The sequence below is a fragment of the Oncorhynchus tshawytscha genome, linkage group LG26, assembly GCF_018296145.1.
Source record: "Oncorhynchus tshawytscha isolate Ot180627B linkage group LG26, Otsh_v2.0, whole genome shotgun sequence".
Lineage (NCBI taxonomy): Eukaryota > Metazoa > Chordata > Actinopteri > Salmoniformes > Salmonidae > Oncorhynchus > Oncorhynchus tshawytscha.
The window spans coordinates 19,578,398-19,590,117 of record NC_056454.1 but is presented as its reverse complement, the minus strand read 5'-3'; the positions used below and the strand labels follow the sequence as shown (position 1 = coordinate 19,590,117).

The following is an 11,720-nucleotide window of genomic DNA, read 5'->3' as shown; positions in this document are numbered from 1 at the left end:
ATTATACTACACCACCCCCTGTTGGTTCAATTTGAACATTACAACACAGATCAACAGAACGGAAAAAATAGTGAACTAGACAAAATATGGTATTTTTGGCAGTTTTTAATGTTAATTTGATAATCTGTTGACTGTTTGTTTGAGAAATTGTAATTATGCACTGTGTCATGAATAGTAATATAAAGAACCAGGTGTAAATTGCCTTAAATGCATACAGCATTACAATAATTTTATGTTATGCGTAACAACTTCACAAGAAGCTTTTTTGAATACATGATAGAAGTGTAAATTATATGGCACAATAAGCATGGACAGGAGAGGAGTAACACCGTTGAACACATGTAAACCACTAGAGAAGCCAATTAATTTTCAGTAAGTAATCTGAAACGCAATCTTACATGTTTTACCGTCAGATTGGGTATTCTGAACGTAACTTGGACTGAGACCAGAAGAAATCACATGGTCCGTGTGCTAGTACTGTATGGTCTTTGTGAGTACTTAACGTAAAGACAAACTGAGTAGTTGGCCATTAGAAAAACTAATTTAGCTCCCAAACATCCAACAGCCTTGAGTAGATTTCTTAATAGCCACATATGTATAATAAAAACAAAGACATAATAAGATCATACTGGCAGATATCAACATCTGACAGCTGTAACCCTTGTCACCGTGTCAATAACAGCAATAGCATTATTTTAAATACAACATATACAACATTGTATATTTACCATTTCTTCCATTACAATATTATTTGTATATCATATTTTTCATCTTCAAACAAGCACATTTCTGAATAGATGCGGTAAAGAGGTCAATGGAACGCAGACCTTGGGGGAAAGAAGGATGCCGGATTGGCGCGCATTCAACAAGTCTGATCTAACAAAGTGAATATTTGTGAACAAGGCCCACAATGTGGCTACTAAAATTGGATTTTGATATATTTGCCAGTTTTCGCAGAATAACATTTAAAAGTTGTTGTTTAAAAGTGACTGCTAAATGCTAACTCCTGTTCGTATAAGCTGGTAGCATAGCTAGCATATAGAAATTGGTCATGGTAGTCAAAGTAGTTTTTAACTGCAATGCAGTTGATTGGTGTTGACATGAACATGTATTGGGGTTGACATCCATACACGCATTATACTCAACATACAGTAGTGTGGAATACACATATAAACAATAGCCTAAATGTAGGATCATTTTGCTGGGGGGCAATGAAGAGACTCAGGATCTTTTCCCCCATGCATTTCCATGGCATTTCCATGTTTGTGTCGAGTTCCATTGACCTCTTTACCGCATCTATGATGTACAATAAATTATGACAATCACAGTAGGCCAACAAAACCACAGGCCAAGCCGCTCTGATGTCATAATACATAGCATGTCCATTCTGATGTCACAGGCTGATGATGTCACAGGCCAGGTTATAGCAAAGTCATAATTCAGGACTGACAGTTTCTCCATTGTGATGTCACAGAGTCAGGCATGTCACAGAGTCAGGCATACTGATGACATCACAGGGTTGAGCCATTGTGAAGTCATAATGGGAGGCTAGACAGACTCCTCCTCTGATTCACTGTCTGTGTTTGGCCTGGTCAGCCTCTCCAGCTCCTCCCCATCCTACACAAACACAAAGGAAGCATGGTGGAGATTAGAGAGGAATAACACCAGAAAGAGGAACGTCTGAAAGCAGTGGGTGGATGTGGTGTGTTAGCATTTACCTGCTGGGTGTCGATGAACAAAGGCGATTAAAAACCATGTAGAATCTAGGGAAGGGCATTTGATATTATTTCACTATTCAAATAATATCAGGATATTTTGGGGAATATCCAGATAATTATGACTCTTTTAAATCAATTAGAATGACGCAAATGCAGAGATAAAACAACAGAAGGCTGTTTTTCTCCGTAGTTTTGGGTTCAAAGCAACAGTAAAAGAGACGATAGAACTGATTGTCTTACAAAAAGGTTCTGGGTGTTTTGCATTGATCTGTGTCAGGTCTTCTGGAAACTCTTAGGGGCTCGCCAGTAATTGCTATTTGAAGTGGCGAGAAGTGGCAACGCACAGTTATAAAAACAATATTCAAAAGTTTATTTTAAGTATTTAAAATGTCATGGTATATCCTTGTAGGTAACAAGGATAATCTAATTTAATTTATAACAAAGCCTTTTCAATGTCAAAATAGGGCTACAATAAATAAATAATGTAAATAAACACGCACTCAAGTAATCGAATCCTAACGTATGTTCAGATATCCTGATATTCGATTAACTGTGCCCATTCTTAATAGAATCGACAGGAAATGAACGGTCAGAGGCGGTGTTCTGCGGTTAGAGGTGTTCTGCGGTCAGAGGCGGTGTTCTGCGGTCAGAGGCGGTGTTCTGCGGTCAGAGGAGGTGTTCTGCGGTCAGAGGCGGTGTTCTGCGGTCAGAGGCGGTGTTCTGCGGTCAGAGGCGGTGTTCTGCGGTCAGAGGCGGTGTTCTACCGCCAGAGGAGGTGTTCTGCGGTCAGAGGCGGTGTTCTGCGGTCAGAGGAGGTGTTCTGCGGTCAGAGGAGGTGTTCTGCGGTCAGAGGAGGTGTTCTGCGGTCAGAGGAGGTGTTCTGCGCCAGAGGAGGTGTTCTGCCGCCAGAGGCGGTGTTCTGCGGTCAGAGGCGGTGTTCTGCGGTCAGAGGCGGTGTTCTGCGGTCAGAGGCGGTGTTCTGCGGTCAGGCGGTGTTCTGCGGTCAGAGGCGGTGTTCTGCGGTCACAGGCGGTGTTCTGCGGTCACAGGCGGTGTTCTGCGGCCAGAGGCGGTGTTCTGCGGTCAGAGGCGGTGTTCTGCGGTCAGAGGCGATAGGACGGCCACATACTGTTTTTAAGTACCCTAACCGTCCGTTGCTCTGGTGTGCTTCCTCTCTTATGGGGGATTCTCACAACACAGTCTATGTAATATTGTAATGTAATGTAACTATCTTTTCACATTTCTGACTGCGTTTACCTAATAGCTATTTCCACACTAAGGATTTGAGGAAGGTGTGCTGATCCTAGATTTATGTCTACAGGCAACTTACACACAGAGCCTCCATAGACCGACAACCTCCTACTTATCATCATACTCTAACCAACCTAATTGAATACATCTATGTACCTACTGTAATGCAGTTACCCAGGGCTAAGGCTGTGGTGGGAATCTAAACTCTGTTCATTACACAGAATCACATTGGTTTCCCCTCAGTCTAAATCTTTATTACACACAAATGAGAATCATGGTTGCCCTCAGTGTGCATGTGTGTTTGCCTGTGTCACACTGTATATGGGTGAGAGTGGGTTGTGTCTGTCTGTCTGTCTGTCTGTACACATACTACCGGTCAAAAGTTGTAGAACACCTACCCATTCATGGGTTTTTCTTTATTTTTACTATTTTCTACATTGTAGAACAATAGTGAAGACATCAAAACTATGAATTAACCCATATGGAATCATGTAGTAAGCAAAAAAGCATTAAAGAAATACAAATATATTTGAGATTCTTCAAAGTAGCCACCCTTTGCCTTGATGACAGCTTTGCACACTATTGGCATTGTCTCAACCAGCTTCATGAGGTAGTCACCTGAAATGCATTTCAAATAACAGGTGTGCCTTGTTAAAAGTTCATTTGTGGAATTTCTTTCCTTCTTAATGCATTTGAGTCAATCAGTTGTGTTGTGACAAGGTAGAGGGGGTATACAGAAGACAGCCCTATTTGGTAAAATATCAAGTCCATACTATGGCAAGAACAACTGAAATAATGAAAGAGAAACAACAGTCTATCATTATTTTTAGACATGAAGGTCAGTCATTACGGAACATTTCAAGAACTTTGAAAGTTTCTTCAAGTGCAGTCCTAAAAACCATCAAGCTATGTTGATACTGGAAAGGAAAGGAAGACCCAGAGTTACCTCTGCTGCAGAGGGAGGATAAGTTCATTAGAGTTACCAGCCTCAGAAATTGCAGCCCAAATAAATGTTTCACAGAGCTCAAGTATCAGACACATCTCAACATCAACTGTTCAGAGGAGACTGTGTGAATCAGGCCTTCATGGTCGAATTGCTGCAAGGACACCACTACTAAAAGGACACCAATAAGAAGAAGAGACTTGCCTGGGCCAAGAAACGCGAGCAATAAACATTAGACTGGTGGAAATTTGTCCAAAAGCCATGTCTTTGTGAGACGCGGTGTGGGTGAACGGATCATCTCTGCATGTGTATTTCCCACCATAAAGCATGGAGGAGGAGGTGTGATGGTATGGGGGTGCTTTGCTGGTGACACTGTCAGTGATTTATTTAAGAATAAAGGCACACTTAACCAGCATGGCTACCACAGCATTCTGCAGCGATACGCCATCCCATCTTATTTGCGCTTCGTGGGACTATAATTTGTTTTTCAACAGGACAATGACCAAAAACACCTCCAGGCTGTGTAAGGGCTATTTTACCAATAAGGAGAGTGATGGAGTGCTGCATCAGATGACCTGGCCTCCACAATCCCCCGACTTCAACCAAATTGAGATGGTTTGGGATGAGTCAGACTGCAGAGTGAAGGAAAAGCAGCCAACAAGTGCTCAGCAAATGTGGGAACTCCAAGACTGTTGGAAAAGCATTCCAGGGAGGTGAAGCTGGTTGAGAGAATGCCAAGAGTGTGCAAAGATGTCATAAAGGAAAAGGGTGCCTATTTGAAGAATCTCAAATATAAAATATATTTTGATTTATTTAACACTTTGTTTACTACATGATCCATACAGTGGGGCAAAAAAGTATTTAGTCAGCCACCAATTGTGCAAGTTCTCCCACTTAAAAAGATGAGAGAGGCCTGTAATTTTCATCATAGGTACACTTCAACTATGACAGACAAAATTAGAAAAAAAATCCAGAAGGGTTTTTAATGTAGGGTTTTAATTAATGTAGGGTTTTTAATGAATTTATTTGCAAATTATGGTGGAAAATAAGTATTTGGTCAATAACAAAAGTTTCTCAATACTTTGTTATATACCCTTTGTTGGCAATGACAGAGGTCAAACGTTTTCTGTAAGTCTTCACAAGGTTTTCACACACTGTTGCTGGTATTTTGGCCCATTCCTCCATGCAGATCTCCTCTAGAGCAGGGATGTTTTGGGGCTGTTGCTGGGCAACACGGACTTTCAACTCCCTCCAAAGATTTTCTATGGGGTTGAGATCTGGAGACTGGCTAGGCCACACCAGGACCTTGAAATGCTTCTTACGAAGCCCCTCCTTCGTTGCCCGGGCGGTGTGTTTGGGATCATTGTCATGCTGAAAGACCCAGCCAAGTTTCATTTTCAATGCCCTTGCTGATGGAGGAAGGTTTTCACTCAAAATCTCACGATACATGGCCCCATTCATTCTTTCCTTTACACGGATCAGTCGTCCTGGTCCCTTTGCAGAAAAACAGCCCCAAAGCATGATGTTTCCACCCCCATGCTTCACAGTAGTTATGGTGTTCTTTTGGTAAAAGTTCTATTTTGGTTTCAACTGACCACATGACATTCTCCCAATCTTCTTCTGGATCATCCAAATGCTCTCTAGCAAACTTCAGACAGGCTTGGACATGAACTGGCTTAAGCAGGGGGACACGTCTGGCACTGCAGGATTTGAGTCCCTGGCGGCGTAGTGTGTTACTGATGGTAGGCTTTGTTACTTTGGTCCCAGCTCTCTGCAGATCATTCACTAGGTCCCCCCGTGTGGTTCTGGGATTTTTGCTCACCGTTCTTGTGATCATTTTGACCCCACGGGGTGAGATCTTGCATGGAGCCCCAGATCGAGGGAGATTATCAGTGGTCTTGTATGTCTTCCATTTCCTAATAATTGCTTCCACAGTTGATTTCTTCAAACCAAGCTGCTTACCTATTGCAGATTCAGTCTTCCCAGCCTGGTGCAGGTCTACAATTTTGTTTCTGGTGTCCTTTGACAGCTCTTTGGTCTTGGCCATAGTGGAGTTTGGAGTGTGACTGTTTGAGATTGTGGACAGGTGTATTTTATACTGATAACAAGTTCAAACAGGTGCCATTAATACAGGTAACGAGTGGAGTACAGAGGAGCCTCTTAAAGAAGAAGTTACAGGTCTGTGAGAGCCAGAAATCTTGCTTGTTTGTAGGTGACCAAATACTTATTTTCCACCATAATTTGCAAATAAATTCATAAAAAAATCCTACAATGTGATTTTCTGGATTTTTTCCTTCTCATTTTGTCTGTCATAGTTGAAGTGTACCTATGATGAAAATTACAGGCCTCTCTCATCTTTTTAAGTGGGAGAACTTGCACAATTGGTGGCTGACTAAATACTTTTTTGCCCCACTGTATGTGTTATTTCATAGTTTTGATTTCTTCACGATTTCTATAATGTAGAAAACAGTCAAAATAAAGACAAACCCTTGAATGAGTGCATTAGGAAAGTATTCAGACCTCATGACTTTTTCCCCATTTTGATAGGTTACAGGCTTATTCTCATCAATCTACACACAAAACCCCATAATGACAAAGAAAAACAGTTTTTTTGAAATTCCTTATTCACATAAGTATTTAAACCCTCAAGATTGAGCTCAAGTGCATCCCATTTCCATTGATCATCCTTGAGATGTTTCAACAACTTGATTGGAGTCCATCTGTGGTAAATTCAATTGATTGGTCATGTTTTGGAAAGGCACAAACCTGTCTATGTGGTCCCACAGTTGACAGTGCATGTCAGGGGGGAAAAAGCCATGAGGTCGAAGGAATTGTCCGTAGAGCTTTGAGACAGGATTGTGTCGAGGCACAGATCTGGGGAAGGGTACCAAAAAAATGTCTGCAGCATTGATTGTCCCCAAGAACACAGCGGCCTCCATCATTCTTAAATGGAAGAAGTTTGGAACCACCAAGACTCTTCCTCTTCCTAAATTCAGCCTTGAGGCTGTAATTGCTGCCAAAGGTGCTTCAACAAAGTACTGATTATATGGTCTGAATTCTTATGTAAATACCATATCAGTGTTTTTAATACATTTGCAAATATGTCTAAAAACCTGTTTTTGCTTTGTCATTATGGGGTAGTGTGTGTAGATTGATGAAGGGAAAAAAAGGGGTCCTCACCCCTCGCGACCTCTGCAGCACCTCTCCGTTAATGACGCGCAGCTTCTCGCGCTGCAGGGCGTACTCAGGGTCTTTGGGCCGGCTGGCGTTGTAGACAAAGATGGCGAGCAGCACCACGGGCGCCTGCAGGAAGAAATCCAGCGAGGGGTGGAAGTCAAAGAGGAAGAGGGACAGGGCCGTGACCAGGACTGTAGTGATCTGGCCTGTCAGCACGTGGAACATGTTGTCTCTGAACTTCAGGATGAACGCCACCGACAGGCCCAGGGCAGCTTGGGATAAAACATTTGATATATTAATAATGTACATACTGATAATGATGGATCAATAATAATGCATTTATAATAATCAACCTCAGGATGAACGCCACTGACAGGCCCAGGGAAGCTACTGATACATTTCGTAATGTATTAATAATAATGTTTATATTGATAATAATGTATTCCTAATAAATCAGCCTTAGGATGAATGCCACCGACAGACCCTAGCTGTCAGGAATAACGGATCAATATATTAGTAATGAATAGTGAATCAATAATAATGCATATACCATATGCACAGTACATACTGTACCTATTCATGCTAATGAATGAACCAGTCCTTTACATTGTATGGGGTTAATTCAACAACAGTAGCACCAGTGTGTACGTGTGTCCTACCAGTGACCAGCACCAGTCCCAGTGAGTAGACGTTGTGACCGTAAAGGAGGCCACAACGGACAGTTAGACCCCTCGCCTCGCCCCCTAGACCCAGAGTCAGACCGTTGAACAGCATGCCAAACATGTACCTGCAACAACATACACAGATTTTTAGACAGATGGGGTGTGGATGTTTGTGTATAGTTCGGTGGTTATTGGGATGTTTGAAAGCTGTGTGAATATGTGCGTGTGTGTCATATGTCTGCATTCATGCATGTGTGTGTGTGTGCGCCAACGTTCACATGAGTTCTTACAGTTTGCTGTTCTGGATGAAGATGCTCTCTTGGAGCTGGTCTCCCTCCTTGAGGATCTTCTCGTTGTAGATGTTGGCCATGGAGGAGATAAAACACTGGAGCACCAGGAGGATGTGACCCATGCCCAGAGAGCGCAGGGTCCCCATCAGCCTCCCCCGCCACGCCTCAGCCTGTCCCGGCAGCACTGAGCTCCATGTGCTGGAGTTACTGGGAGGGAGGGAGGGAGGGAGGGGAGACAGCAGGAACACTTACTTAGACTGACTTATTGACAGGGAAAGGAGACTTGTGGTGTCATGCAGGATGTGTGAAGATGTCCTAATACAGACACTGTACAGAGGAGTGCTGAATTCCACATTGACTGCCTCCCTTCCTCCTTCCCTCCCATCCATTGCTCTGACAACCTGTCGTTCCTTCGTTGCTCCTCTAGCTGTGTGTAGAGCAGGCAGCTGTTGGTGGGTGGGGAGAGGGGGCTGGGGTGGAGGCCCGGCATCGCTATGGCCCGTTGGCTGCCTCCAGACCCTGTCGTCAAGGAGACAATGGACAGGAAGAGGATGACCAGGGAGGCCCACTGCACCCAGGACAGGCGTCTCCTAGGGGAGAGGAGGGGAATAGCAGCGGTCAGAGATGAGCCCTTCGACGTAGGCTGACCCTAAATGCTGATCTGAAATCAGTTTATGATTTTTCCTCAATAATGGTTAAAGCTGTTATTGTTTTTGTTAATGAAACGGAAGAGAGGTGCATCCAGTATTGTGGTAAAAAATAAATGTTGTTTGAAATAACTTTTGTTGTCGTAATATCGCAAACGGTGGTGTCAGTTTCACAAAGTACAGATTCCAGCTTTAAAAAGGACCAGTGCAGTCAAAAACATGATTTTCCTGTAATACTGTGAAAATGACGATAATGCCCTTTAAGTGTAATTTTTTAAATTAACTAGTCAAGTCAGTTAAAAACAAATTCTTATTTACAATGACGGCCTACCCCGTCCAAACCTTAACCCGGACGACACTGGGCCAATTGTGCGCCGCCCTATGGGACTCCCAATAACGGCTAGTTGTGAGCCTGGAATCGAAACAGGGTCTGTAGTGATGCCTTTAGCGCTGAGATGCAGTGCCTTAGACCGCTGCACCACTCGGGGGCGCCACTAAGATCTGTTTGAAAAGCGCCTGAAATTTCAGCCAGTTGTGGTGGGATGTAGTTTTGAACTGTCTAGTGACAACACCAGGTGGTAAATTAGTTAATAGACCAATAACAAAGAGTACCAAACCTCTCTGCCAATAACAGCTAGGTTTCCCCTCACCACTCCCAGACAGTCCTAGTTAAATTGCTCCTTGCTAAGAAGCTATTTTTGTTTCTTTTTGACCATTTTAATAGAAAACAATCACAGTAAGGTACTTAATTGTTACCCAAGAAATGATTTGATATTGAGCTAAAAACAGATGCATTGGTTAGGGTTGTGTCAGGGTAAGCTGATCCTAGATCAGTAGTTAGGGGGAAACTTTTACCTCGAGTGCCACTATCAGCTATGTAAACAAACATAAAAGGTCCAGTACAGAACACTATGTCCAGAACAAAACTGTGACTTACTTCAGCACAACTCTGAACAGGATAGCTGTGGTCAGGATAACAACATTGGAGAACAACACTGCCATGGCCTGTGGGGGAAAGGAATCAGAGACAACCGAGGCTTTAACATTAGCATTTAAAACACTGCAGTGTGTTATTATTAAACTCACAGGCTGTAGGTAGGTCATGACGTAGAAGATGATGAGGTTATCCAGAAAGTAAAGGAAGGCGGGGACGGACCACTTCATGAAACGCAGGAAGGCAGAGCCCGAGGAGCAGCCCAGCTCTCGACATGAACGGCCGTCTGGAATACATACACTTTAATCTCCCTTCTCTCAGTTACATTCTTGCTCGACAACAACAACTCTAAACATTCTGAATTATGGCATTGGACAAGATGGCGCCCTCTCCCTCAGTGCCCATCTCTTACCTCTGACCATAACTCTCAGAGACATGCCAAGACAGAAGAGCAGCTTGAGCCCCTCTGCCAGCAGGTTGACAGACGCAGGGAGGAAGTCATACTTGTTCTCTATAGGTCAAAGAAGAGAAAAAACAGTTACATAAGACCATCGATTCAAACTGAAGTCCATGAATGATAATGTAGTACTAACGTGTGTTGGCAGAGAACTTGAGCAGCAGGATGCGAGAGGTGCCCAGGGTGACAAAGCCCAAGCCCAGGGCCAGAGTGTACGCGGAGGAGCGGGAGCACAGCCTGGGACACAGTCTGGAGCACAGCCGGCAGCACGCCATGATGTGGGCTCACACACACGCAGGGCTCCTGGCTCACTGAAACACACACAACAAAACCACTGTGAGCTGGTATATGAATGCAGGCCAAGAGCCGACATGTAGGCAGAGCACTCAGAGGAGGGAAAATAAGAAGGGAAAAAAACAGTAAGAACAGAGAAATCAAAGACAACAGTAAACTAAGCTTTCAGTGTCCGCAGCACACACCCCAGTTCTGAGAGAAACTGTTCACAGCCTAATCCACCCTACTCGAACCCTGCTAGTTTCACATCACTCTCCATACAGTTGACTACAGCAGTACAATTAGGCCCAGATAGTAGCCACATTTAACTCCTTCCACTTCCACTCTCCCTCTACTAACACAACATCCCAAACAGGTCTAACTATTCTGCTCCTCTCTAAAAGCCACAGGACATGACCTAGGCTATATACAGTAACTAGTTTTGTCCTTAAAGTAGCCACGGTTATCACCTCTTCGCAGAATCTTCCTGTTTGTCAAGCTGATTAGAAGCATGTGAGAGCCAGACAGGGCCAAACACAAGAGACACACACAGAGGGTTTTCTTCCAGAGTATAGTTACACAGTTCAACTGCAGTTATTATTACATTAGCTGAAATGGTTGCTAAAGTAATGTTTACCAAAACAAACAAATGTACAAAAGGTCGTGGCTATTTTAAATTATGAATAGAGGTCATGCTACATTTTCATTAAAACACCCTGTTATAGGACAAGTTGTATATGAAGACTAATGTGTGCATGGCATGTTTGCATATAGCCAAATGCAATGGCAATATGTAATGGCAATAGGCTTACTGTACTTTAGGACAGCATGTTAAATGCAGGCAGTACTATACTAGCTAATGCAGGTGCATGGGCAAGTCATCAAACGTCTATCACAAACTAAAAGGGATAGTTAGCTAGCCTAGTCATACATACAAGTTATACATTTATCAAGCTGTATTTTGATTCACATAAACTGTCACCACAATAGAAATGAACTAGATACGTTAGTTAGTTAGTTAGCTAGCTAGCTTCCTCCAGCTGCTTGATTGCTTGGTGGTGTCTCAAGAATGTAAACAACGCGCACAGCACTGGCACTGTGTCACTCCCTCGAAAATGTCCACAAAAACTAACATTTCTCTATGAAGAGTAGGCTACGAAATCCTGCTGTTAAAATTCAACCAAAAGCAAGAGTTTGTACTTAGCTACTAGAAATCGTACATTTTCTACAGCTTTCTGTCTACACATTGTAGACAGTCAAACTGCTTCGGGTTTGCTTCCTGGTAGCCTTGGACGCGCGCAAGCGCAATGGGTATGAAACGGGGATTGGCGACGTCATGTTTTAATGTATTTAGAAGATGCGCGATTC

The 11,720-nt window shown here is 43.2% G+C and overlaps 1 protein-coding gene across 5 annotated transcripts; it reads right to left on the bottom strand.

Moving 5' to 3' along the window:
• Nucleotides 1-87: 87 nt before the first annotated feature.
• On the bottom strand, nucleotides 88-11,695 carry slc35a5 (solute carrier family 35 member A5). Of its 5 annotated transcripts, XM_042306762.1 has the most exons (11): nucleotides 11,573-11,695; nucleotides 10,216-10,390; nucleotides 10,035-10,133; nucleotides 9,775-9,908; nucleotides 9,626-9,693; nucleotides 8,443-8,631; nucleotides 8,042-8,248; nucleotides 7,749-7,876; nucleotides 7,093-7,361; nucleotides 1,719-1,763; nucleotides 88-1,617 (listed from the first exon to the last, which is right to left on the bottom strand). In XM_042306762.1, exons 2-10 carry the CDS (start codon nucleotides 10,352-10,354, stop codon nucleotides 1,746-1,748), a joined length of 1,251 nt encoding a protein of 416 aa, XP_042162696.1. In that variant the 5' UTR covers nucleotides 10,355-10,390; nucleotides 11,573-11,695; the 3' UTR covers nucleotides 88-1,617; nucleotides 1,719-1,745. The 5 variants fall into 5 exon arrangements, with proteins under 5 accessions (XP_042162696.1, XP_024244912.1, XP_024244913.1 ...); XM_024389144.2 differs by lacking the exon at nucleotides 1,719-1,763 and having other exon boundaries at nucleotides 11,573-11,694; XM_024389145.2 differs by lacking the exons at nucleotides 1,719-1,763; nucleotides 11,573-11,695 and adding an exon at nucleotides 10,559-10,746.
• Between the last annotated feature and the right edge of the window lie 25 nt (nucleotides 11,696-11,720).

Excerpts from the sequence above, each read along its gene's own strand:
- slc35a5 (XM_024389144.2), bottom strand. The coding sequence starts at position 10,354 with ATGGCGTGCTGCCGGCTGTGCTCCAGACTGTGTCCCAGGCTGTGCTCC. Across the intron at positions 9,694-9,774 it reads TCATGACCTACCTACAGCCT|GCCATGGCAGTGTTGTTCTC; the intron begins GTGAGTTTAATA and ends TTTCCCCCACAG. Across the intron at positions 7,362-7,748 it reads GGGACTGGTGCTGGTCACTG|CTGCCCTGGGCCTGTCGGTG; the intron begins GTAGGACACACG and ends TTTTATCCCAAG.